The following is a 26,942-nucleotide window of genomic DNA, read 5'->3' on the forward strand; positions in this document are numbered from 1 at the left end:
CCTGCATACATGAGGAGAATTCTTTCCTAGTGGAAAGTGTTCTTGCAGAGCACAAAGAAGGGGTTAGCACAGGTAACTTGGACCCAGCATTTCTCCTATGGTTATCAGGCTTACTACTCAATCATCTTTGAAGGCTAAAATGTTTATTGGCTTGATCAGCACCCACAGAGATGAAAATGAAGATTGCTTTGAAAATCTGAAGTACCAACAGTTTTAAAAATTGCCATCTACAGGGTGTTAAGCAGATCTGTGTGTGTTCCACAGTAACACACAGACTTCATTAGAAAGCAGTGGGATAAAATCCACTCTGCCAATGAAGGCGAAGTTCTCAAAAATAGGAGTTTTCATTGCTGAAGCCACAAATGATTTTCATCACTGGGGGAATGGATAAGTCAAAGAAATTTTTGACCAAGGAATGGATTTCATTAAAATAGTCTTTTTTTCTTTTTTCTTTTTTTTTAAAGAAATAAACGACAACAACAAAACAATAAAAACCTTTTCCAAATAATAAGAGATGCTTTGCTGAGACATTCTTCTTTGCTGACGAATCCATCTCTTTTTTTAATGTACCCATACTGGAACACGAGTGGGCAGAATTTGGGGCTTAAAATGCTTTTCCTTTTAAGACTGTGACCTCCTTGAAATCACTGCATACGTGACTGGACCTGGAGAAGGCTTGTTCTGCTACAATAACAACAAGATGTGACCCTGCCACTAAAGACTTCCAAAGCCTTCTGGTGAAGACAATGAAGAAACTATTTTTAAATTAAAAAAATCCTTAAACTAGAAACCCTATGAAGCACAGAGAAAGGGCAAGAACATCTCTCCCTTCCGCTTCATTATCCAGTATAAGAACGTATACTTCACAAATTACCTCTAATGTTTTTAAAACATATTTGCATTCTTGACAATGCCAGTGAACGTTGAAAAATTCTCAGAAAGAGGCAGCTAACGACATTTAAAAATGCAACATATTTGTTCAGTTCCTATGAGTTTGATAGTCCAAACCTTTGGGATATGAATGTTTAAAGTTAGAGCTGATTTTTACAGATCGAGCCTTCAGTAACTGGAAAGCTGCATCGTCAGAGTCTTAAACACCTCTCCTCAGGATCCTGCAGCCAGAAGCAGCAGACGAGTAATAAACTTGCTTTGACAAACACTGTGGGACACATTTGGAGATCTGGTAGGTGTGGATAAATGCACAGAGATGGAGGAGTCAAAACAGTGCCATTCCCAAATGAGCGGCTGATGAAGAAATAAACTTGCAGAATCCAGGCCACAAAAAGCACAGAGGAAACACTGACCAAACACTAGGAAAAGATCTTAAAAAGGCTCTTCCTATACTGTATTCAACTGCAGTGCTTTAATCAGACCCTTCTTAAGCAAGTGTTCACGAATAGAATAGATCTGACAACCACCCTGTCCTCTCCTACCCTTGCTAGGGAATTTCCTTGGTACTCAAAGGCTGATTTTTTTTCAATTAAAAAGTCACATTTTCTGTACAAGATATGCAGCAGACTTTCAAACTGTTAAGTGCTCTAAATTTTTTTTATAAATTCATACATTACACAATTAATGACACCATATATTTATAGCAATGATTTGCTTCCAATGAAAGTTACTAAAATGCTAATGGCTTCAGGTGTGAAAATGTGGAATTTAATTTGCGCTGATCTCCCTAAGCCAGGGGAATACTGAATTCGCTCCATGTGAGAATAATTTATTTGCAGTATTCCTGTCTGATATAAACAAAGCACTGCCAAGGGAAGGTGCAATAAAGCTAGCAGAGAGGTGTAATCATTCCACTGGCCCAGTCTTTCCCACAAGCAGAACACAAAGAGAATTCTTCCAAAAGCGCTCTCAAATGAAGATAAATGCATCTGCTTCTGACTAGTGAGACACTGATAAGAAAACACCACATGCTTTGGGGAACATCTGTGGGAGAGCTATTTACCACCTTCTCCCCTCCTTAATAATTAAAAGGAAATCAAATGGCGGACAGGTTCACAGAAAGACCAAAGGATTTGACTTGCAAATTGATTTGTTTTAACCGATTTTTCTCTTCTCTTTAAGAAAACTGTTCTTTCCTTTGGCACTGTCCTCATGGCTGGCAACAGACAGCCAGACAGGCTCAAGCACTGCTGCGAGGATGGTTCTGCAGTGTGCTTGATGGAGGAGGCCAGAGCAGCCGGACAGAATCCCTGTTGCTGCTCTTGGCCCTGCTGCTCTTTCACTGTCAAGACACTTGGTCTCTGCATACCTTTACCTCCTGTAAAGTGGTGTTATCAAGGAGAAAATTGTGAGGTGCTGTTACTGCTGCTGGAGGGGATCACCCAAGCACAGGAGGAAACCTGCTTCCCCTACGGGCCTGATGCAAGGCAGAGCCCACGGAGCTGCCACGACACAGCCTAGCACATAAAATGGGGACAAGATGGCAGTGAGGGGGGCATTTTGAACAGAATCCATGTACGTTCTGCCCCTGGAGTGTCCCCTGTTTGTAGGACACCCAGCAAGCAGGTGACAGCTCCTCTACAACTGTCACCTTGTGTTGCTGTCCCAAACTTTTCCAAACACACCCCTCAAACGTCTGATTCCCCATGGCCAGCTTGTACTACTTTGTGGTGACCACCACACTTGTTTCCACACAAAATACTACTTACACAGTGTTCCTCTTTGAAATCCTGCCTGTGAAGATTCGGTCATGCTCTGAACCCAGTGATTCATTCTACAGCTGCCTTCAGTACACTAAGAAGATGAGAAACCTGTGGTGCAGCATTTCTGAACCATCATCCAAGAAAGAAATAGTACTTCTCATTTTTACGTTATGCTTGGTTACCTTTTCTGTTATCATGTCGCAGAGCAAGGAAAAATGTTCACATGGTCTGAGCATCAGCAATAAACATCTTCTGTGGTTATCAAGTGCCTCACTGTCTGCTTTGGTATTTAATTACAGGACTCACGTAGGGCATTTATTGTTTGCATCTGCTGCCACTGTGAACAATATCTGCTACACCGATTACTGCACAACACAGTGCTTTCCTTTTTATCCCCATCAGAGCCATATATCATCCCCATGCAGAGTAGGCCCCTCTTCTGCACAGACTCAGCACCAAGGTTTGGCTTGTCTCTGACATGGCCAGATACGCAGCCAGCTGCTGCTCTAAGAACACATCATTGCTCTCAAACCATAAGAAGGGAGACTTAGACTGGATATAAGGAATTATTTTTCTTTTATAATAAGAAGTAGGCCAGTAGAAACCCTGGAACAGGTTGCCTGGAGAGGTAATGGATGCCTCTGTCCTGGAGACATTCAAGGTCAGGCTGGAAGGGGCTGTGAGCAACCTGATCTAGCTGTAGGTACCCCTGTTCATTGCAGGGAGTTGGATTAAATGACATTTAAAGGTCTGTTCCAACTTAAACAATTCTATGATTCTGTGATTCTACATCATAAGCACAACTACTCCAGGGTATGCTGGTCTGCTGGTGTGGGACTAGGGCCAGCTATGCCAAGATGCTGAAAACAGACATTTTTGGAGGTGTTACACCAATACAAAATACATTTTCATAGGACATTTTAAAATTGGTGTTTCATGCTTCAGTGATCTCAAACATATGTCCAAAGGTCAAAATAAATTGAATTCTCAGTAATGAGGAAAATGCGTCAGTAGCACCATTAGCTGACCTTTCTCTGCTTTTCCTTTCCCTAAACCTACAGTTTCAGTGAGTGCATTAGATTTTGATTTCAAAGCACTGTACACCAGTTTTTCAGTTAGCTCAGCTTAAGTTCTGTTGAAAAGATAATCTGTCTTGTTATGACTAGTGATTTTTGTGCCATCTAAAAACCCCAAACTACCCAGCAGACTAATAAAAATAGCAATCATTATGTTTACTCTCTACAAAACTGATTCAAAACCTTGGCTAGTGAATCAAGTAGTTTCATTTTTTTCTTACATACTGGAGCTGGAATCAGTAATTTTTCCTCTCTTTGTTTTTTGTTGTTGCTTGTTTTGTTTTCAAGATGGCACTAAGCAGAGAATTAGTAAATCTCATGTTGTTCTGAAAGTCTAACAAGACAAGATACCTTTCTTCCTATTAGTATGTAAACTTCAAATTCATAAGAAGCAGCAGACAAATCTTTGGAGAACAAAGGTGAGAGGATAATCATATCCCTGCATCTCCTATCTGCAGTCTCCTTGTCTCACAACAAGTGAGTGTATTTTACAAGGTCAGTAACACAGGATATCTCCCTCTAAGTAAACTCTCATTAGGACAATGTAGGGGCATTCACCAAACTATAACTAGTGGAGATCAGTACAATTTTCCTTTGGGAGTATACTTCAGTTTGCCTCCATAGTGGGAATTTTACAGCTTGGGACCAGTACCAAATATTTTACCGATTATCATGTTAAAAATACAACTGACCAACTTAAGTACATCATAGCCTGTGAGACAGCAAAGCCTGGATACCCTGAACAGGCCAAGTAGAATACAGCTGGCCCCTACTGGAGGAAAAATTGACTGACGGACACCTGTTTAAATTGGCAGGCTGGTGATTCTAGATGCTGGAGTATAAGATAAATCAGTTCAGCTTTCTTACACTCAGCATTGTCTCCAAAAGCTATGCACAACGTTTTCCCCTGCTGCAATAAAACATGTAGAATTATGTAATCTTGTCTCCAAGCTTTATATTTTCAAAATCATAAACTATGCTGCCTGATCACAAATGACTGTGGAGGACAGAGCTTGTTAAGTGTCCTTTGATCATCTGTAGATTCAAAGAAAAACAAAAAGGTTTCAAACGGAACTGTTGCCACTTGCATGTCTGTCTATCCCACTGTATCTTAATTTCTTTAGAAAACTCATCAGACATGAATAACACATGTATTAAAATATTACAAAAGCAAAATATATGTTCAGCTGCCTGAGTGAATTAGTCTATTCAGACATGCACTAATATACTGGGAGACTTTAAAAAGGTTTTAGGTCTGACAGTATCATACTATCACCACAGAGATTCAAAGAGCTTTGCTAATGCAAGGGGGTTAAGTCTGACAAAAAGTGCCTGTTTTAATGAATGAGAATCAGAGAGACAAAGCATGAGATCATAAACGTCTCACTAAAACACCATCACATTCTTCCAACTGTGGATAAAGTGCCATTTTATTTATTAAGTTTTTTTTTTTTTTTAAATCAACAAACCTATAAGGAATCTCTACAAGATGGACTGTGGAACCATGGAGGTATAGTATGCAATATTATTGCCAAAAGAAAGTCTTCATCTTTGTATAAGCTTTGAAACCTGCAAGCAAAGATCAGGTTTATGACCACCTGAGAAACCTGAACATCTGTACGTCTATAGGTCACAGTGAGATGCATTCAAGAGTCCTGAGGGACTTGACTGATGTAGTCGCCAAGCCACTCAAAATGATATTTGAAAAGGCAGTCAGGTGAAGTCCCTGGTGACTGGAAAAAAGGCAACATCACACCCGTTATTACGAAGGCAAAACGGATGACCCAAGGAACTATCCATCCTTTGACCTCTGTGTCAAGGAACATCATGGAACAGACACTCCTGGAATCTATGCTAAGGCACATGGAAGCCAGCATGGCTTCACCAAGGGCAGGTTTTGCCTGAACAATCTAGTGGTCTTCTATGATGGCGTAACTTCCTGAATGGACAAGGGAAGAGACACTGATACCATCTATCTGGACTTTGACATACTGCCTCATAACATCCTTCACTCAAATTGGAAAGATATGGATTTGATGGGTGGATGTCGAATGGAGGAGAAACTGGTTGTAAGATCCCAGCCAGAGAATGGTGGTCAATGGCTCAATGTCCAGACGGAGATCAGTGATGAGCGGTGTCCCTCAGGTGTCAGTACTGGGACTAATGTTGTTTAATATCTTCATTAGTGACATCAACAATGGGATTGAGTGCGCCCTCAGCAAGTTTGCAGATGGCATCAAGCAGTTTTGTGTAGCTGGGATGGACAGGATGCCATCCAGAGAGATCTAGACAGGCTCAAGTGGGTCTAGGTGAATCTCGTGACAAACCCAAGTGAAAGGTCCTGCACCTGGGTTGTGACAAACTCCACTATCGATGCCAGCTGGGGGATAAAAGGATAGAGCCCCTTTCTGCTAAAAAGGATGTCGGTGTTCTGGCGGATGAAAAGGTGAACATAAGCCACCAATGTGGTGGATACCCCATCCCTGGAGACATTCAAGGTCAGAATGGACTGGGTTCAGAGCAATCGGACTGAGATGTAGATGCCTCTGTTCATTTCAGGACAGTTGGAATAGCTGACCCTTAATGGTCCCTTCTAACTCAAACAATTCTATGATTCTGACCTATGGGGAAGTATGAGATCGCTTCACTTCTTTGAAGCACCTGTAACTCTGAAATGCAGGACATGAGGAAATAAATCTTGCTATTTGCACACAGACCTCCTACCACCTATCCTATGCAATCTATTGTGACTAATCAAAAGTTTAAAATTCAACTCTTAAAGCTCCTTCACTTCAATTATGATTAAAGATTAAAGCAAGCAGATGAGCTTTTTATTGGCATCTCCAGGTCTCATTAAGGAGTTACCACACAATATATGAAGAGCTTCCAATTTTGTCTTGTGTATTTTGGAGTAGGAAGGGAAGAAGGAAGAAAAGAAATGATCCCATCACTCAGGTAGATAGCAGATTTTAGCCAAGTAATGTTTCACACATTATCAAGACAATCAAGTTACTGAATCTGAATAATAGTAATACAAAGATAGGAGAAAAGAGAATTCTTCACCATCAGCTAAGTTACTGCATGCTGTAAGGTCTCTGCTTTACTCCCATTTACTCCTGAAAGGGTAGGCCGAATGCTCCCTGGGTCTATACAGCCTTTGCCTGTCAAGTTTGCAGAACACACTGCATAAAGAACAGGTACTCAGCACACAGAAAGGATGAAGAAAGAATATTAACACGTCAAGATCACCAAAGCTGCTTGCCAAGTAATGATTAAAAACAATGTTGATTGGTTTGGCTTAGTAAAGTCATCAGCACTGGCAGCTGTCAGGTACCAACCGGATGAGTAAACTTTGTGTACCACTACATAACATCTCATCCTCCACAAATCCAGAAGTGCTTCACAAGCCCATGTGACAACATAGTTTACCTTACTCACAGATCCCTTTAAGACAGTTATCAGCTGAGTAATGCACACCACTACTACACATCATCTGAAGTGGCTAAGAGCAGAAAAATCTTGTGACTAACTGAAAAGATTTAGATAAGCAGACCATAACTGAACTGCTAGAAATGAAAACCACAGGAGTTTATAGCACTCCCCTTAATGAAAAAGGTTAAAAAACCAAGAATGATTTCAGCAGGCAGAGATTCTGGATGGATCTCTCAAGCACCAGCACAACTTTCATGTTTCAAAGAATCACAGAATGACTTGGGTTGGAAGGGACCTCAAGGATAACCTAGTTCCAACCCCCCTGCTGTGACCAGGGTTGCCACTCACGAGATTAAGCACTAGATCAGGTTGCTCAGGGCATCACCTAGTTGGCCTCCAGGGATAGGGCATCCACAAATCCTTTGGGCAGCCTGTGCCAGCACCTCACCACTCTCTCAATGAAAAACTTCCCAGACATCTAATCTAAATTCCTCCTTCTTTAGTTTATAACCATTTCCCCTTTTTCCTTTCACAATCTACCCATGTAAAAAGTTGATTTCACTCCTTTTTATAATCTCAATTTAAATACTGGAAGGCCATAATGAGGTCTCTCCAGTCTTCTCCAAGATAAACAAGCCAAGCTCCTTCAACCTGTCTTCACAGGAGAGGTGTTTCAGCCCTCTGATCATGGCCCTCCTGTTGACCGTCTATAAAAGCTCCACATCTTTCCTGAGCTGGAGGCCCCACAGCTGGATGCAGTACTCCAGATGGGGCCTCATGAGGATAGAGTACAGAGGAACAATCACCTTCCTCACCATGCTGGCCACCTCTCTTTTGATACAGTGCAGGATACTGTTGGCCTTGTGGGCTGCAAGAGTACACATTTATTCTGTGAAGTTAAAGGCTGCCTATGTCTTCCATGACACAGGCAGCAGAATCCACTGCCAGCCTGCACATTCTGGAAGAATTGCTGGGTAAAGTCACTAGATTTTCAGTAACATAAAAACACAACTAACTCACTTATCAGAGCTGAGAAGAAACTAGCTGACCTTCCAAAGTTCCAAAGTCTAACTCTAACAAGCACATTTCTGTATTTTCTCCTAGGATGATCTTGGCTGTTGCCAGAAATAGGCCTACTTTTACTTGAATTCCCCAGGATTACTAACAGTATTCCAACTGAAGTTGTAGAAAGTTATATACACAAATCCTTCTCCTGAGAAAGAAGGCCTATAAGCAATAGGCAGTTATTAATACACTTGTTTAAAACAACCACATATTACGAAATGGTCTATTAAAAAAAAGTTATTACTTTTAACTCCTTACTTTTCATTTTCTACATTCTTCAGTAGATTATCTTGCTATTACTCTCTCTGCAGTTCTGTACCACTTGGAAAGAGAAACGTGTCAGAAATTCCACACAAGAGCAAGCCTTTAGGTTATCCTGTCTGCATTTTGGACTTCCCTTTGTTTTTTTTGCCAGTGTTCAGGTATTGCTGCTAACTAGAAGTATCTTACCATGAAGACATCAACAAAGGTTATTTCATACTGTGTCCTAAGTATTCACTTTCCCTCTGCAGTGGAAAATGTCTTAGACCATTTCATTAAGAAGTCAGAAATGATCATCCTTACTAGTGTACACATAACATTCACATCTGGTGATAACAGAGCGCTTCTTAGGGAGATGATGACGCAATGTCTTACTTTTCATACTCAAGCAATATGTCTATAATCAACATCTGATCTCAGGCAGAGGCTCAAGAGTCAGTTGAAGGATCCCCAAAATGATGAAGATGCCAGCAGGTCACATAAACACAATTTTGTCCTACTTGCAAAATTCCAAAGCTACCTAGGGCCCATAAAGACAAACAGCCTTGTTCTCAACAGCTTTGTTGTCGGTCAGAAGATTGGTTGAAACTTTCAGATTTCTCTTACAGTGAAAAGGGTGCAATAACAATACTTACTTGTTCTGTTTTGTTTCAGCTGGCCAGACTGTACAGCACTTTGTCAGGAATTGTGACCCTCTTGAATATTTTACCACTTTAGTGTTTGTACGAAATGAAAGGGATGCACAGAATTATCACTGCAGCAATCTCTTTGCATTATTTACAACATCAGAGGCTGCAGCACTTCAGCATAATCTTGCTAACATAAAAAGGCAGAATTTCGCCTCAAGCCAGGTTTTTATTTTCAGTCTGCAGTTAAAGATGATTGAAAAAGGTCTATGAACTTCTCTTATTCCTTCCATTCCAGCTGCTGCTTTCTAAATGCTGCCCCTCCAATGTGCAGAGAATCTGAACAGAAGACACCCTACAGCATTCAGCAGAAGTGGGATCAGTTAATCTCTGTACCTCTAGGGAAGCACGGCCTTATTTCACCATTCTGCCCAGTGATTCCCTCCCCACCCCTTTTCTTGCCTTATTGAAGTCCTCCGAAGTTGCCCTCATTTCTTTCCATGTCTTGTTCAAGAGCTGAATGCAGATGCAGAAGAACTCCTCAAATGATCTGTCATGTGTGAAGAACATGGGATGGAAATCATTGCACGTCTCACTGGCTAAAAACAGAAAAACAAGGAGTAGTGGAATAAAACATTTAAAGGAATGAGGAAAAAAAACCCAAACAACAACATCATCTCCCCAAACGTGCACATAGTACAACCAGTCACAAACCATACTTCACAGCAATCCTAGTTCTAGTAGCAAAGGTTGTCAAAACGTAATCCTGAAAATCTAGCCTTAAAGTTAATGAAACACAGTGCTTCTCTGCATGAGACCACCAGCAAGAGCAAGAGGAAGCAATGACCACCTTGCCTGAGTATTCTCGCAGTGGGTGCCTAACCAATGCTATGTTTTTGTTTTCAGGACAGAGAAAGATACAGGTAGAAACGTAAGTATCCTCAATGAAACAATCTTTCAACTGCTAACAGTTGAATTGACAGCTGAGAACAAACACTAAACATCACCAGTGTTGGAAAAGACCTCCAACATCATCTGTTCCAATCGTCCACCTACCATCAATATTTCCCACTAAACCATATCCCTTACTGCAACATCTAAATGCCTCTTGAACACCTTCAGGGATGGTGACAACCTCCCTAGACAGCCCATTCCAGTGCCTCTCTTTCCAGAGAAGAAATGCTTCCCAACAGCCAACTTGAACTTGAGGCCATTCCCTCCCATCCTATCACTAGTTACTAGGGAGAAAAAGCCAACTACCACTGTGCCAGCACCTCCTTTCAGGTGGTTGCAGAGAGCAATGAGGTCTCCCCTGAGCTTCCCCTTCTCCTGACTAACAATCCCAGCTCCCTCAGCTGCTCCTCATAAGACTTGTGCTCCAGACTTCTCACAGCTTCACTGCCCTTCTCTGAACACACTCCAGGGCCTCAAAGTCTTTGTGTATTGAGGGGCCTAAAACTCAACACAGTACTCAAGGTTCCTCACCAGAGCCGAGTACAGGGAGATGATCACTTCCCTGTTCCTGCTGGCTACACTATTTCTGATACAAGCCAGGATGCTATTGGCCTTCTTGGCAACCTGGGCACACTGCTGGCTCACATTTAGCTGTGTCAACCAACAGCCTCGGGGCCATTTCTTTCACACAATCTTCAGGCCACTCTGTTCCAAGCCTGTAGCGTTGCCTGGGGTTGTTGTGGTCCAATATTAGATCAATGTACTGAAATATGAAGTTCTGCTGACACAGCTGATTAGCTACCATATTGTATATGGACATACCACAGAGGTAAACAGAGAAATCTAGATAGACATATGGATGAAAATATAACTGGTTAAATTTGTTCTTTGAAAATAACTGGAAACAAATGGATCTTATGTCACCTGTCCCTTATTTGGGGTGGGGCAAGGAAAAACAAAAGAAAACAAAACACCACACACACGAAACGTTATTTATAAAAATCAAATACAGGCTTAAAGGAAGGCAAAATAAAAGAATACTATCATGATGATTCTAGAAAGGCAGAGTTTAGTTTGATAAGACTGCTTTGAATCTCCTTGAGTGAAGAATGTATTTTCAAATACTAAGGGTAGAGCTGAAGCAACACTGAACTCTGGGCCTCTTTGAGAACCCAGGAACGAAAGGGGCTTTAGCCAAGGGCAGAAGAGGATCTTTAAACCCTGCCATCTCCAAGTAGGTTGCACATTTATCTTCTTTAGAAAGAGCAGTCATGTTGATTCAGTTCTTTATCATGTACCCTGTTCTCAAATCTCTGTTTCATCTCTCAGTTCTCCATCCACTATTCTGCTCTTTTTCAGTAGTCACTCACGTGCCCATACAGCAGCATCTTCCCTTCCTTCAGGATCAAACAGCCATAGCTTAGGTGTGTTTCATCCTCTTGAAGAATGGTAGTAGTATTCATCATTGGGATAAAATGCTCTTTTCCTTGAAGCTGCATCATTGCATGATATTTTCTTTCTCTCAGTGAGACCAGAGAAATTAGAACAAAGAGAATGTGAATGGTAGAGGTAGGCTGACTCCTTGTATGAGATTCAAGCTCTTGGTCTTAGTACCTCTAGCCACAAAAATACCCTTCCAGTATGCTTTGCAACTTCTGCCATGTTAGTAGCTGCTACAAACACCAAAGAAACACCAGATGTGCTTACAGTCACCTGAAGCCTCCAAGAAATGTGGTTTTTGATCTTTCTCAAGATGCAGTATTCCAATTACAAAGCAAAACTCTAAAGCTTAATTGTACATTTGAGGCTTAATTTTAACATGAGACTTACTAAAATCTAATAAATTCCTCAGCTATGTAGCGAAGATGAGAGTTAATTTTGGAGCATAGGTTTCATTCTAATCAAATAAACGGCATTTACTTAAAAGGATGTGCTGACAGGGGGGAATTAGTCAAAGCAGAGACCTGTATTTATGAGGCAGGGCTCAATTGCTTTAAAAGGACAAAACACCTCAGGCTAATTTTCAGAGCACCTTCAGTTTCCATTCATTCAGCAGGAGCTGCAAGGGCTCAGCGCTTCCAATAATCAGACCTTCAGCCTGTAATAATGTCAGAGAAACAACGGAACAGATTCTCAGAGGGCACTTGTCTTTAAGTCATGAAATACTATCGTGATGAGAAGAAATAAAATAACACCAAGCAGAAGAATGCAGCCTGTACTGTCACTGTAAATCACAGTGTGAAACAAGGCAATAACCCCAGTGCACACTGGCCTTTCTGGTCCTCCTCTGAGCCAAAGCTTCTCTCTGCTCCTACTCATAATGATCAATAAATCAAAGTTAATAGAAAGGCTGGGGATTCTCATGATCTTGATTATCAGTTCTAACTCATGCTTCTTATCATAATCAAACCCAAACTGTATCTACTATGCTGACTACCATGCACGCAGAATCAGAGGTGCTGTCCCCCCATCTTTTCTATAAGTAAACACATTGTGGTTTATGCCTTTTCAGTCCAAAAATGAGAGTAAAAAATCACTGTTATTTATATAAGTGGAGAACGTTAGGACTGTCAGAAAGCAGAAGGAATCTTAAGGCACAGAACAAATCCTAAGAAAAATTAAAAGACAGACGATGCATACTTTCTTCAAAATTCCCACCAGCATCCAGATAGCAGAGAAAAATACCCAGAATTGATTTCAAAGGCAGCTTTTTGTATATCTCAAAAATTCTAGCCCAAGTAATTTAATTCAGTGGGAACACTGTAAATGAAGCACATCAGCAATCTTTATTAATCTTAGCAATCTTTAGAGCGTATCTATAGGCTGCAGGTCAGCTCTACCTTCTGCTCAGTTTCTAAACATCTAGTGAGAGAAACCCTGACCCAACACTTTCTTTCTCCATTACTCAAGCAAGAGGAGGACGAAGAAAAAGGCAAAACTGAGTTACCAGTGGTTTTCAGATCAGAGTAAATACTTCGTCACAACTTCCACTGCCTCCATTCCTAAGTCAGTATCTCTGCTGTCAGGGTACTGCCTCTCTCCACTGAGAGGGCAAATTTAGTTGTCAAAACTTCTTGGATTTGGTTTTTTTTTCCCCACTAGCTTGCAGTTTGACTAATTGTAAACAAAAACAGAGATCCAGCATTAGAATTATTTGGAGACCTTTCACAAAAGAGCTGCATGAAAAATTTCTGGCCTTAAGCCCAGTAAGTACACTGTAACCTTCATTTTCACAAGCAAGAACTAGCCACATTTGTAAGCAACGCAAAAACATACATATGGCTGCAACACAGGGACACAAATCATCATGATTATTTAATAACATCATCAAGTTTTAATTATGCCTCCATGAGATCACCTTTTAAAGGCAAGGCAAGTCACAGAAGAAAGCTCCAGCCTACATAAATCAGGTGAAGATCTTGTTGATTTTTCCTTTCTTGGCACAGTTCTTGAAGCTGTACATCAGTGTGTCACCTATCAGGATTTAAGTAGTCCTTCAAGCTCCTAGCTGATCTATAGCTGTGACTTTGAGGAAGAAGCTTAGTTCATTTCTCAACATAAATTGCATTGGTAGGAAAAAGAAAAAAAAAGAGAAAAAAAGAAAAAAAAAAAAGAAAAAAAAAAAGAAAAAAAAAAGAGCTGATTTCTATCTGGAAGTTTATGTGGTTACTTCAATGTGTATTTTTTAGTCTTTCCCTGAAACAATTCCTAAATTACGAGAAAGACATTCAAGCATCCCTGACTGTTCAAACAGTAAATGGATACGATATGTTGTATTCTGTTGATTAGTAGAGGAAATAGAAAAAAGGAAAACAAATTGAGAGAGAAAAGTTTTTTTCTTCATTTTTCACTTTGTATCTGGATGCTCTCTCCCATGAGAAACAACACCATCGGAGACAAACTTCTTCTACTCTGTCAAGACCATACGCCTGTCTTGGAAGGGCACAGGTACACTACAATGTTTCAATAACTGTTTGATCTGAAGTACAACAGAGATTTAAATGTCAGTGTTGCTGTGGTGAACAGAATATGGACAATACAGATTTCTGTCTGCAGGACAGACTTCGGGAAAGGCTGAGAGCACCAGACAGACATCAGGCTGAGGTGTCACCTCTCACAGCCCAAACCAGTAAGAATCCAAGGCAACCGGTGCTGATGTTGCCCCTACTGCCCTCACATTTCTGCTTAAACACTCAAACAGATTGCAGGCTATGGCGCTGTTTACATCTTTTCCTTCACCTTAAGAACAATGGTACACACAATTTTCACTTGGAAGAGGGAAAACTCTGAGTACAATTTTTTTCTCCTTTAATTTATTTTGCACAATACTTGGAAGTAACACAGAGATGGTCTTTCTTTCCCCACAAAACTACAACAACAGAGAGGCTCACAGTGCTGCCCATTATTTTCAAGATGCATCCATGGTGCCATGGGGAACAAGTTTGGGGTAATGTAAGTAGTCTTTTTTCAGAAAGAAGGACTTTTGTCATCTTTTAAAGAGATAATACAAAAGTGATAACATTGCTCTGTATTCTCAAATATTTGAAGACCAGGCAGTGAGCTTCAATCAAATTATTTAGTTAGCCACATATGCTTATAATATAAAAACATATATTTATACTAGCAATATGGTCCCCTAGCATTAATCTTGCCACATGTAAAAGGACAGACAGACCCTCAGGTAAGAAGTAGGCTCTGCACTGGTGGTGGTATTAGCAGATCCTTCATACTGCGAAACTCATCAAGAGAAACATGCCAAAATGCCTTTGAGATGAAGGAAGAAGATCTGCAGAATCTTGGGAAAGCAGTTTGCAAAGCTTCAATGAGAAAGTGGCTTGGAGATACTTCCCTGACTGAAAAATACCTGGAATCTGTGTGATCAGCTCCCCACACGGATCTATTACCAAGCTGCTGTTTAATTCTGAGTGACTCATTTATCCCCGCTGCTTTTTGTCCTTGATTTCACAAAATGGAGTTGCTAATATTTGATAGGGAAGGAAGGGGGTTGCAGAAAGATCCACTGCAGTTTCTGAAATGCAGCAAGATATATATATATGAACAGTGCAATATGGACTTTGGAAATATAATCTCTGCTAGCCTCCTCTGGGATTATTATTTGCAATAACAGAAGACAATCAAAGAGTAACTAATTCTCACTAGCCCTCCCAAGAGAAAGAGCACTGCAATTTCTGCTTCTCCCTGAAGATGAGATGAAGTAAAAATAAGTACTGCCATGACCATTTTTATATATACACAATCAAAAATTCTCTCAGTAATACATACAGCACATAAGAAAAAGTGCACTAGTACTGCAGAAGTACTGCAATTGCCAAGTTCTTTACACCAGTGACCCCTGTAGTCTGCTGGCAAAGATTTGAAATATCTCTGGCCACCCTTCTGTAACTTGATAGGGAAGCAGTGTGGTTTAAGGCAAGTCAGGCCCATAACCACAGCAGTGCAATAATCACAGAATCACAGTATTGCAAAATATCTCCAGTTGGAAGGAACCCACGAGAATCATCAAGTCCAACTCCTGTCTCCACAAAGGACCACCCAAAATCAAACCCTACGTTGGAAAGTGTTGTCCAAATGTCTCTCGAACTCAGGCAGCTTGGGGCCATAACCCTGGGCAGCCTGTTCCAGCGCCTGACCACCTCTGCTGCAGACCCTGTCCCTAACCCCCAACCCGGCCCTCCCCTGGCACAGCTCCATGCCGTTCCCTCAGCCTGTCGCTGTCACACAGAGCAGAGCTCAGCGCTGCCCTCCGCTCCCTGTGAGGAGCTGCAGCCGCCATCGGGCCTCCCCTCAGCTCCTCTGCTCTGGGCTGAGTAAACCAAGGGCCCTCAGCAGTTCCTCATACACCTTGCCCTTCAGACCCTTCCCTACCTTCACACCCTTCTTTGGATGCTCTCTAACGATGTTATGCCCTGCTTCAATTGTGGTGCCCATTTGATGCACATGCAGAATTTGGCACTTGCTCTTGTACAGTTTCATGCACTTGGTGACTGTCCAGCCCTCACATCTGTCAAGACCTCTCTGCAAGGCTTCTCTGCACTTGACGGAGTCAACAGATCCTCCAATTTAGTGTTGTCCTCAAACTTCACATGCACTCAAGTCCTGCATCCAGACACCGTCTCAAGATCAAGCATCTCATTTGCAGATGAAGCACTTGATTCTGTAGAGAGGGGTGTTATTTAAAAGGCTTGCAGAACACCACTGATTACGTTTGCCTGCTTTCCAAATTTCTCAAATATCTACCAAACACACAGGAACCAAACAGGGGTTGCACATCTCCTGTTTATGCCAGCAAAATGCACTTTGTATCTTGTTCCAGTTGGACCCGTAGAGCAGCCCCTGGGAGACTGCTGACACTGCACCTGGGCACACAGCTACTGCCTTGCAGAAGCCATGCTGTTAAAACCATGGAGCATCTGCAATCTATGGTTTTCTGTAAGAATCCAGCTCTAGATTCTCAGCCCTAGTAAAAGAAAGAATAATAACAACAAAATACTGTTAATTTCAAGAGACAGCTTCCCTTTTGAATTCTTCCAAGTGGCACTTCCTGATTCATACTGCTATTAAGCATGAGCTGTGCTGTGGGCAGCGTTGATCCCTCCCTATGGGTATCTTTTCAATATATTAGTAAGTCTGAACATCACATCTGAGATGGGACAAATTGCCAAAGCATGAGCTGAGTCTTACTGACAAGCAAATGCATACTGCAGCTTGCTTGGTATGTATATTTTAGCTCAAATTTTATATTTGCTTTGGAGTTCATGTAAGAGAATGTGTCATGAATAGAAAAAATTACTCTCAGGTAAATCCCTTACTGGAACAATCAATTATTTATAAAATTATTTCTAGAACACCATACCTAAAGCCTGTTATGCTCACTTACATGTATGTTTGTCTGAATGTGTGCACGAACCATTGAAAAAGATGTCAAAAAGATGTCACTTTTTTTTTGAGCAGGGAGCAGTTGCTTGTCAGGTTCTGCCCCTTCCCACTATTAAAAAAAAAAGAAAAAAAGAAAAAAAAGAAAAAAAGAAAGATGTCCACATTCAGTGATTATCCTTAGCAAGAATCAACAACATTCAGCTTTGAAATCTATCGTGTCAAAAATCTTGGTGATGGTTTTGGCCCTCATTTTTATCTTGTACAACCAATTTCACATTACGCTGGCAGTTTATGGAGTAGTAATGATGCTACCAGTCATGACTTTCTTAGGGAACAGCACAGTTTAGGATTGGCTGTGATTTGAACTGAAGCCACTGATCTTTTCTATTTGAACTGAAAGTGTGAGATGCAAGTTCCTAAGCTTTGAGACACAGTAAAATAATACAGAGAGCTAAGCTGCATTTGTTAAACTCCGAATCTATGTATTATTTAAGAGTTCTGTTTTGCCTGCATTGGAAAAAAAAAAAAGAAAAAGGATAAGACACTGGACTAATGAACTGTGCAGGATGTGCCACAGTTTCCTCCAGAAGTAGGTGTATGTATGTGAAAATGTCATCCCAGAATTCCTGACAAGGGTATCAGAACCAATCAAAATCCATTTTTCAAATGAAAATTAAGAGTTCAGTTTGCTTCCCATTTCCATTTCTCACAAAGAGGATACTACAGAGCTGGTCACTGCGATACCCTCAGTCCTGGAGAGGAGGAGAACCAGTGCAAACACAGTCAAGGAGCCCAAAATTCATTTGGTGTTCACAGCACTACAGTAGCATACACACCATTATTTGAAAAAGTGATGAGTTGATCATGTAATGCAGAGCAGAAGTGTCCCTTCTTAACAAGCTAAGTAGAATTATCTAGAAATACACGGGTAAGAGAGACCAGATACATCCAGTGGTTTATCTGGAAGAGAAAGGATACAAAATTCCTAAAGTGCAGTAAAACCACAACTCCTCATAAAGACGAAAGGCAACAGCATTTCTCCGAACCAAGAAGATTTCTCATTAGGAGAGCAATTGAGAGAAAATGGAAGAAAAGTACATATAAAAGGCTTCTTAAAGTCTGTTTGCCTTCCTTTTTCTAGGCTGACAATAAATTCCACTAGGCAATGAGAAGGAAAGATTCCACAAAGCCTCAAGCCTGAGGAGACGACTTAGATGCCTACAGTACATGAAGCCCCAAACCTCTTCATCGACTTAACTGGTTTTTCTTTGAAGATGATTACTGCTGTATCATAAAATTGCCTTCCCTCCCCAGGATATCATTAAATAAAGGATCCATCATTTAAAAATTCCCCTCTCTCACTTTCCCAAATAAAAACAGAAGAATTTCCACTTCTGCAGTACAAGTCAGTAAAGCCTGCACTTACAGCTACCAGCAGATATGGCTGCTCACAGCTGGCATCTCTGCTCCATCCATAGGGAAGAAGTTCAAGAAATGAGGTACAGGCAGACTCAATCTGTTACAACCAGAGCTGAGGGCAAACAACTGAATGAAACCAATGCAGCAGAAGTGTCCACATACCGGGCTGATTTCATAGAAATATTTCTTTTTGGCAACTACCTGTAAACACAGAGACTTCTGCTTACAATGGACCTGAAGACCAAGCAGAAATGTAAACAGAAAGCCAAAGTGCAAGGAGAGGAAAGTTACTAAAATGATTCTTATACACAACAAGGAACTGAAAAAGATTGCAAAGAATCAGTGCTGTTCTGATAAGGGCTCTCCATCTCTTTCCATAGAAGTCTATTTTTATTTGTGATAAAACAGGTGCTGGATATGAATAGATTTGAATTGCCTCTATGATGTGTCACACCACTCTCCTGGCCAACCAGGAAAGCACTCGAATTCCCTCTTCTCTCCTCTGTTATTCCCAGTATAAAAAAGCAGCAATCAGTAACAGTAAGAAAACGTGCTTTTGAAATCTGATTGATAAACAAGTGCATTGTTGTCAGAGGTGAGGGAGCACTTCATCTGCATTAATCAGGCACTTCTAGGAGAAAACTGTGAGTTGAAATGGTATGGAAAACAAGGGCTTATATTTGTCACACCAAAAAAAGAATGTCTGTTGTGAAAAAGAGACAGAGATATGCAAGAACAGATCTGCAATTATGCGACTGTGTATCTACAGCATCTCTCAATAACAATATTAAAGAATGTTAACAAATCAACATGATAAACCTCCTTAGGGACTAAGCAATATTTACGGTCACTTCTGGTAAGAATACAGAGCAGAAGGGTATTGCACATATAAATCAGAAACGACAGAGGTGTGTATAAAAAGTAGGCATGGTTGGCAAAACTTCTTACAAAGGTTGACACCATTGCTCTGTCAGGGTCCTGTACACAAGCCAATGATGGTTACATGAAGGCTTAAAAAACATTTTAAAAAGCATTTCTGACATTTTCTAAGTCTGTGGACTGTTTGTCTACTTGTGGGCTGATTTACATAGATGGAGGCATTTACAGAAGGCCAACTAAGCTCCAGCATAACGAGGGGAACACCTTATCACATCTGCTAAATGTTGATACCCTAGTCCTTTCCTTGTAAGAGCCTCTTTCTCCTAAGCTCTCAAAGAAACTAGCCTATCCATATCTCCAGACAAATCAAGAAGAATGACAGTAACAGTGGGGGAGGCAGACGTTCTCAGCATTCATAAAGAGCAGCATGCAGGCAGTCACAACGTGTAACCGGTCTTTTCAGTCCTACAGTACTCACTGGCAAAGTTTATTCCTAAATGCTGTACTCTTTCTGCTAACTATTGCATCTCCACAGACCCAGATCACTGAGGGCTGGAGACAGAAATGCCCATGTGCTGAAGCAGGCACCTGTCCTGCCTTCACTTGTGCATCTCCTTGCTGTTCCCACAGGCAGCACACTGAGGGAGTATCTCTCAGGGCAGGACTGCTGATGTTTCACTTCTTACTCTGACTTACTGCTTCTCCTCCTGAAGCGATTCTTGCCACAATGATTACTCTTACCACTAATTACCCATTTTCTTTATATGAGAAGCTACATAGACTGCACTACAGGTTGCACAGCTCATGCCTCTCCAAAGTCCTTCTCTGAGATACTTCATCAAGAAGATAACTCTGGTTGCCATTTGAAATACAAGCCATGCTGTTTTGATTCACAAGAGAGAAGCTGTCACTGAAAATTAATTCTGCTCTAAATAGGCTGGCTTGGGCTCCATCTGCAAGCAAAATTTAAAGGAGCCTGTGAAAATCCTCAGGAAAACATTGCAAACACCAACCTTGTAAGTCTACAATCTTTGTTGTCGTTGTTACGTCCCTAGACAGCTACCTAAATTGCCTCCATTCCTCCTTCCCTCACATGGACCTTTTCGTTAAAATAAAAAAGTTTAAAATGGCAATGTAAAAAAGATATGTGGTCACTGTTAAGACAACTGTTTTGAAAAACACTGTTTTTCCCCCTCTGGTATTTGATCTTACAAGTGAGCAACAGCAGGAGAACTGCAAGGAAGAAAAATGAGCAGATGGAAAAGGCAACAAATAAGCAGGCAAGCCAGGAAGGAAGAGAATACTTTTTCCTGGTACTCAGTCATTCTTCTATTATAAATAAGAGGCTACAGCTGAACTGCCCATGCAGAGCTGGCACAGACTAGCCACAAGCTCTCTGCATCACAGTCAGAGGTGTCGGTACGTGCGCTGTGCCTCCTTTGGTGCACTTTCATGACAAGCTGTTAGGCTACCTCCAACACCCACATGGTGGGCTATAAGTTAAGCAGCCTGACACCCTGCCTATTCAGTCAGGCCAGCTACCAAAGTGCAAAGCTATGGGAGGAAAAATGATTGCTTATCTAGGAAACAAGTAAACCAGCTAAACTTACGCTACTCCTCTGCCACCTCAGAAAAGGCAATCAAAGCACTCGGAATTACGCAGTTTGCTTTGAATCAAACCTGGCTATACTCAAATGGTGTTTCAAACAAGGTGAAAGAATGAGACATGGGGAAAGACAACATCACTATAAAAAAAAAAACGATTGCTATGATTAAGGTGAGGGAATTGCACTGTATCACACAACCTTGAGCAATGGTAACTCATCTTTCATGTTAGACCTACTTCTGAACTGTGCTGAAATTAAACTGTTTGCACAAGTACCATAGATGCACACCTACAAGTTCTCCTTGACTTTTTAAAAAATATATGCAGCACAATTGCTATTCCAGCCCTATTTAGGACAACTTCACCTTAGCAATATTATCTCTCCTCCCTCGCCTTCTACATCCCCAAAGATTCTGTACTTCCCTTAAAATATACCAATGGTTGGACTTGATGATCTTGAAGGTCTATTCCACACCAAATTATTCTATGATTCTACATGTTAATACACATATTGGGCATACTGTCAAATAATTTCTACTCCCTGTTTGTGAAAGTGAAATGTGGAAAAGAGGGAAACAACCACCGGATACCCATTTGACCAAGAAAATGCTGTGCAATTTACTCCAGGCTGATGAAACCATAAGAGTGCTAAGTGAAGCTGAAACTGTCAAGTGCTGCTGCAGCATGTATTTTCAAAGAAGCCAGAGAGAACTGGTGAGGGTGCATCTCCTGGTCTGTAGCCCGCCTGCTAGGTGAGGCAGTGACAATCTAGAGGTGTGTAGGGAAACACAAACCTTGCCTCTCCACATGAACTCAGTCACCACTGGAAGCCAGTTGGCATTATTGAGGTGAAGATCATTAACTCCCTCTGAAAACTGCATCTTCCTGTCTAGCTACTACTGCCTAAATTGCCTTCTCCCTCTACAGCATGTCTTAATTTGTAAATTATGTTTGTAGCTATCTGGACTATACTTCTAAAAATAAAACTGCTGAAGCGTAGTCTTGTAACATAGACAAAATGGAATAATTAAAACAAAACAGGAAAAAAAAAAAAAGGAACAACAGTCACATGGTAGGAAGCAAGCTGCTCAAAAAACATTGCATCTTAGTGCTTGATTGTGTATACATTGGAGATCATCACCATAATGCACTGTGTAAGTGCCAAGCATCTTCAAATGGCCCTGTGAACATTCATCAATCTCCAGAAGAGCATTAGTCAATATTAATTCTTCAGATGTCAAACTTAACCTCTTGAGAGGCACACAAAAAATCAAGTAATTAGAACATAGGTTTAGCAACAAGATAAACAACTTGAACAACACATTTCCAAGTGGCACATTCAATTCATAAGCCATTCCAATGGAGCTTTCACTTCACTCACTAACTTAAATGTGACTGATACAGCAGCTACCAGAGCATAGTTTCAGACAGGTAAAACTACTATCATTAAACATTTTAGAAATGTTTAATTAGGCTGTAACATCACCTTGCTTTAATTTATTGCTCTTCTTCATAGGCTGAAACATAAAATCAGCAATTCAGTCATACTATAGTAAAAAATGTTAAAATCTATTTTAGTCTAGGAATCATTGCTCTTGCTTAAATGTGTTTTGGAGAGAGCGAGCATTAGAAGTTATTCCCCTTCTATATCCTGGGGCATTTAGCATTCAACATTAAGACATAATTCATTATAACACCACACCGTTTAGGTTATAAAGAAGCTTAGAGAATCACCTAGTTGAAGAAATGAAGGATGCAGGTTTTCTTCTTGTTATGCTTGGCATAAAAGACCTTGAGGATAAATGAAGTGAATGTGGGGAAGACTGGGAAAGAGGCCCAGAAAATGCTTTAAGACTCGCAGAATTAGTTTAATAAGGAGGAAATGTGTTCTAAAGCCAGAACATCCCTGGTGTTAATAAATGCACAGTATTCCCCTGTAGCTTGTTCCACTACTTATCTAGTCTAAGGCCTTGTTGTCATTGTTATTTGATGTACATTTTCTCTTTTTTATGGTAAATCTGTTATTTGTTTTGTCCTTGTTGACTACAGAAACTGAATAAAGTAATTTTTACATCATGCCTTGAGGCTTCCGAAGACAGTTATATCTTTCCTATCACTTTATTACACCCTGACCATGAGTAATTGGCTTAATTTCTCCTTGAGAGTCTTTATTTTCCCAAGCGTGTTATTACTCACACCAGAAATATGTCTGCATGCATGAAGATCACAGAATAGTGACTTATAAAGATGAAAACAGCGATTTCTCAGGACCAAAAAAAATACAGCCAAAAACCTTTCAGCTGAAATTTCTCTTTTGGACTACGGCTGTTTTAAAAAATGGAACTAAGCTAAGCTGCTTAGAAATTCTCTGCTATTACTCCCATTGCAGACACTAGGAAATTTCAGGCAAGGAAAATAAAAACCATCTCAGACGACTTCTTTTGGCTCCTGCATTCAGATCTAAAATTAGTTCACAAGATTTAGGATTACTGCTTAGTTGGTTTTTCCCAAGGCGTTATCCCAGTCACCTCTCAAGAGGCACTGCATAAGAGACAAGTGTAATGCCCTTGCTTTTGTTGAAATAAACTGGTTCATAACTCAACTTAAACAGTACCAATTCATCGCAAAAGCCATCATTGTGCCCTCAGAAAGCATTCTTCAATTCTCTCTTGAATGAATCTGATCAGTTTTGACAGCTGTATGTACAGGTTATTTGCATCTGTTTACAAACTGTAAAGTAATCCACCTTGTGACAAGTTACAGAACTAAGAACCAAAGAACTCAACAGGAAACAATTGAGACTTCAAACGCTTTTTGGGATAAATGGTTTAATTTCTCCACCACAAATAGGAAAGATTAGAAATGCTGGTTTCAAAATCACTAAGGCAAACAGAGCCTCAGATTGGTTTTACGAGAAAAATAAAACATGAATTCCTCCCCTGTTACACCTTGAGAGAAGCAGTAGAAGCTTTTGTTAAGGTAGATTAAAATTCAAAGGCAAGAAATTTTCCCCAGCAAGGAATCAAAGAGAGTCTGAATTGACGCCATTCAGAACATGACTTTTTCTCCCCAAATCGAATTCCAACTTGGTTCATTACTGAGAAAACTTCTGCTGAGCACAGACAGGCACCAAATTTGGAAGTTTACTGACATTAGCAGCTCAGAGTAATACATCACCTGAAAATGGATCCTGCCCTGTCTCCACTTGGGATGTACTGCATGTGAGGAACTAAAACCCAGCCAGTGCCAGCTTCTCTCTCCTGCTGGAGGTAACCACAGCCAACAGCTCCTTCTGGGCACTGGCAAGACACAGCTCTGATTTCTCTTTCCTACAAAGAGTCATGCTAGTTTTTCTAGAAAAATGGCCTGCAAGCTGTACCTGTGCTGGTAACCCTGGGGCACGTCTCATAGTGTGTATCTAACTTCTGCAAGGCACATGTATCTATTAAAAAATTCAGAATCCCAGAGGTTTTCAGAAGCTGGAGCACTGCTCGAGCTGTATGCCCCTCTGCTCACCCAAACTAGGCAGTGCCTCTGTCTGAGCAGATGAGGGGTTTCTGTCACCTCTCAGAAGCACACAGTTTAAGGAATAAAACCACCCATGCGACCACAAGTCTCCAGTCTGTCCCCATAACGTGCATGCTGGCCTGGCACTTCCTTGGCTCACCACCTACACTGCTCACCCTAGACACACAGGCAGTGGGCCTCTCACATCTTGCCAACAGTTCAAATGTTTTAAAGTGCTTAAAATGTGGAAATAACCACAGTTCCATTGAACATTCACAAAACTTTGTCTTACAGATGCTTGAGATTTCAAAGCTACCCATGTGAAGGCATCCAGTTATGCATTAAACTTCTACACAAGCTTCAGGAGATTCTGTTTTACATTAAATATCTCCTTTACCATGTGCCACTACCAGGGCTTTCACAAGTGCTGGTGGTACTGGACATGGGTGCAAATACTGGGTGGCTCTGGCAGGATGAAAATAACAGCAGAGAAGAAGCTTTATGTGAAGTAAGAAAGATATGCAGGGTTGCCTGTGCTCAACACAGAGGGAAGGAATGGCTAATCCCCAACCCATGAAGCCCTTCCCCCTTGCATGTAGGGGCAGATTTCAATGCATTTGTTGTGTGAGGATGTTTCGAGTATAGGAACACAAACAGAAGGCTTACCCCTTAAAAAAATAAAAAGAAGGGAAAAAAAAAAGGAAGTTGGCAGGCAGAAGGGTGAAATTGGTTATTGCCAGAGCTACTCCAAAAGCAGGCAAAGCTTTGGAACACCTTTTGAAAGAAAGTAAATAAAAGAACACTGAGGTGGACAGAGGTTGTAATAAATATTGCACAGGTGTGCTAAGAAGAGATCAAGTCTGACTCATCTAATCTTCTTTGACAAAATAACTATTGTTTCTCAGGACTGAAATGTGGTGGACTTTATCTGTGCTGCAGACAGATTAGTTCTCCTGCACCTGACTAGTTTCAAAAAAATATTTTGATATAACACTCCGTGCCTGACAGAAAATCATTAGTTCATCTGGAGAAAGTGGGATTTGATATAAGAACTGGTGAGGTGAGTGAGATGCTGGCCAAATACGGAAATGACAAGAATAAAAAGGAAGGGGGGAAGTTATCGAGCAAAGAGTTGTATTACTGGGATTTCTCCAGTGTTAGTTTTGAACTCTTTTAAAATACACTTTCATTATAAACACAAAATGAAGGAGTACCTCCAACATACTTTCATTTAAACACCGACACAAAATGTAGGAGTGTCTCCACAAAATTTGCCGGAGCTCAAAGCTGGTGGCATGGCTGATTTTATCAGTGTGCCATAAAGGAAGAACTTAAAGACCCCTAGAAATTGGAATTGTACAAAACCAAACAGAAACAAGTGAAAGATTTTGAGTAATGAAAAGGATTTCTACCATAACTCTGAGACTCACCAGTTACAAAAAACAGCAGAGAAAGAGCACCTTGTACACAGAGCCGCAGCCCTGACAAAAATGCCAAGAAAACCAGTATTAATCCTAAAAATGTACTGTTGAGGAATTTCTAATACAGGTAGTGAAGAAGCAGTACCACAATAATGAGGCACGGGTGGAATAATGCCTCCAATTCTGTACACATGATAAAGGACATAACAGAACAAAGTGCAAAGAAGGGCTCTTAGAACCATCAGCAAATGGAGAAGTATATTTGAATGGGCTGAAATGACTCTCATTTAATCTAGCAGGATAAAGGCTGAAATGAAATAATATCAATATATGGGGGAGGTGAGAGAAGCAGAAAGAAGAGAGCTATTAAAATACAGAACAAAGCTGGCACAAAGATAAACAGGTTGAAAATCATGCTGAATATATTGAGCTGGAAATTAATAGGTTTCCAACCCTTGCACACATGAGAAGAGCAGTAATTAGTATATGGATTGAGCTCAATAAATCCATGAATGGGGATAGATGATTTGGCTACCTGCAAAGGCCAATGATCCAGTTTAAGTCCTCATTTTCAGCTCTGCAGTTGCACTGCTCTCTGCATTTAGATCATTAAGCCTAGGCTAGCTACCCTATAGCGACCGGCTGCTGTGTGGATCTACTGCTGCTGCTTCTTCTTTTAACCTTAAGTTGAATAATATTCATCTATTGAAAATACAATAAGAAAATGTACTGACCATACACATTTTCTACACAAAAAATACCACTGTCTTTTGGGAAATGGAAGTTGCTCATTCTGCCCAACAGCAGGAGGCCTTTCTACTTGAAACTTCGTAATCCTTTACTGGAAACTACAAATTGCACCAGTGACGGTGCTGCATCCTTGGCCAGAACAAGCACCAGAGAAGTCAGGGATGGTTCAAAATACTTCAATAATCATTTATGACACGGCTATCTTACTGAATGATAACTGCTTACACATAGAAATGCATAAAATGAGAGAGTAAACTAAGGCCCTGCACTTATACAAACATGCTTTCCAACAGTCCCATAATGACTACAAATACCGCAGTGTTACTTTTTCCCCTTTTCCACTTCAAATTACTTACTTCGTACATCTAAGAAACTGCCAATAAGTAAAGACTGTG

General features: G+C 40.7%; 1 protein-coding gene across 2 annotated transcripts in view; it reads right to left on the minus strand.

Moving 5' to 3' along the window:
• Positions 1-26,942, minus strand: part of ELMO1 (engulfment and cell motility 1) — a 290,415-nt gene that overhangs the window by 91,961 nt on the left and 171,512 nt on the right. For both annotated transcript variants that reach the window (XM_042888913.1, XM_042888914.1), the window contains exon 17: positions 9,577-9,713. In XM_042888913.1, coding sequence (XP_042744847.1) covers positions 9,577-9,713 — 137 coding nt within the window. The remainder of the gene's footprint in view (positions 1-9,576; positions 9,714-26,942) is intronic.

The sequence above is a fragment of the Lagopus leucura genome, unplaced genomic scaffold (genome assembly GCF_019238085.1).
Source record: "Lagopus leucura isolate 7727_CA_CO unplaced genomic scaffold, USGS_WTPT01 Super-Scaffold_100157, whole genome shotgun sequence".
Classification (NCBI taxonomy): domain Eukaryota; kingdom Metazoa; phylum Chordata; class Aves; order Galliformes; family Phasianidae; genus Lagopus; species Lagopus leucura.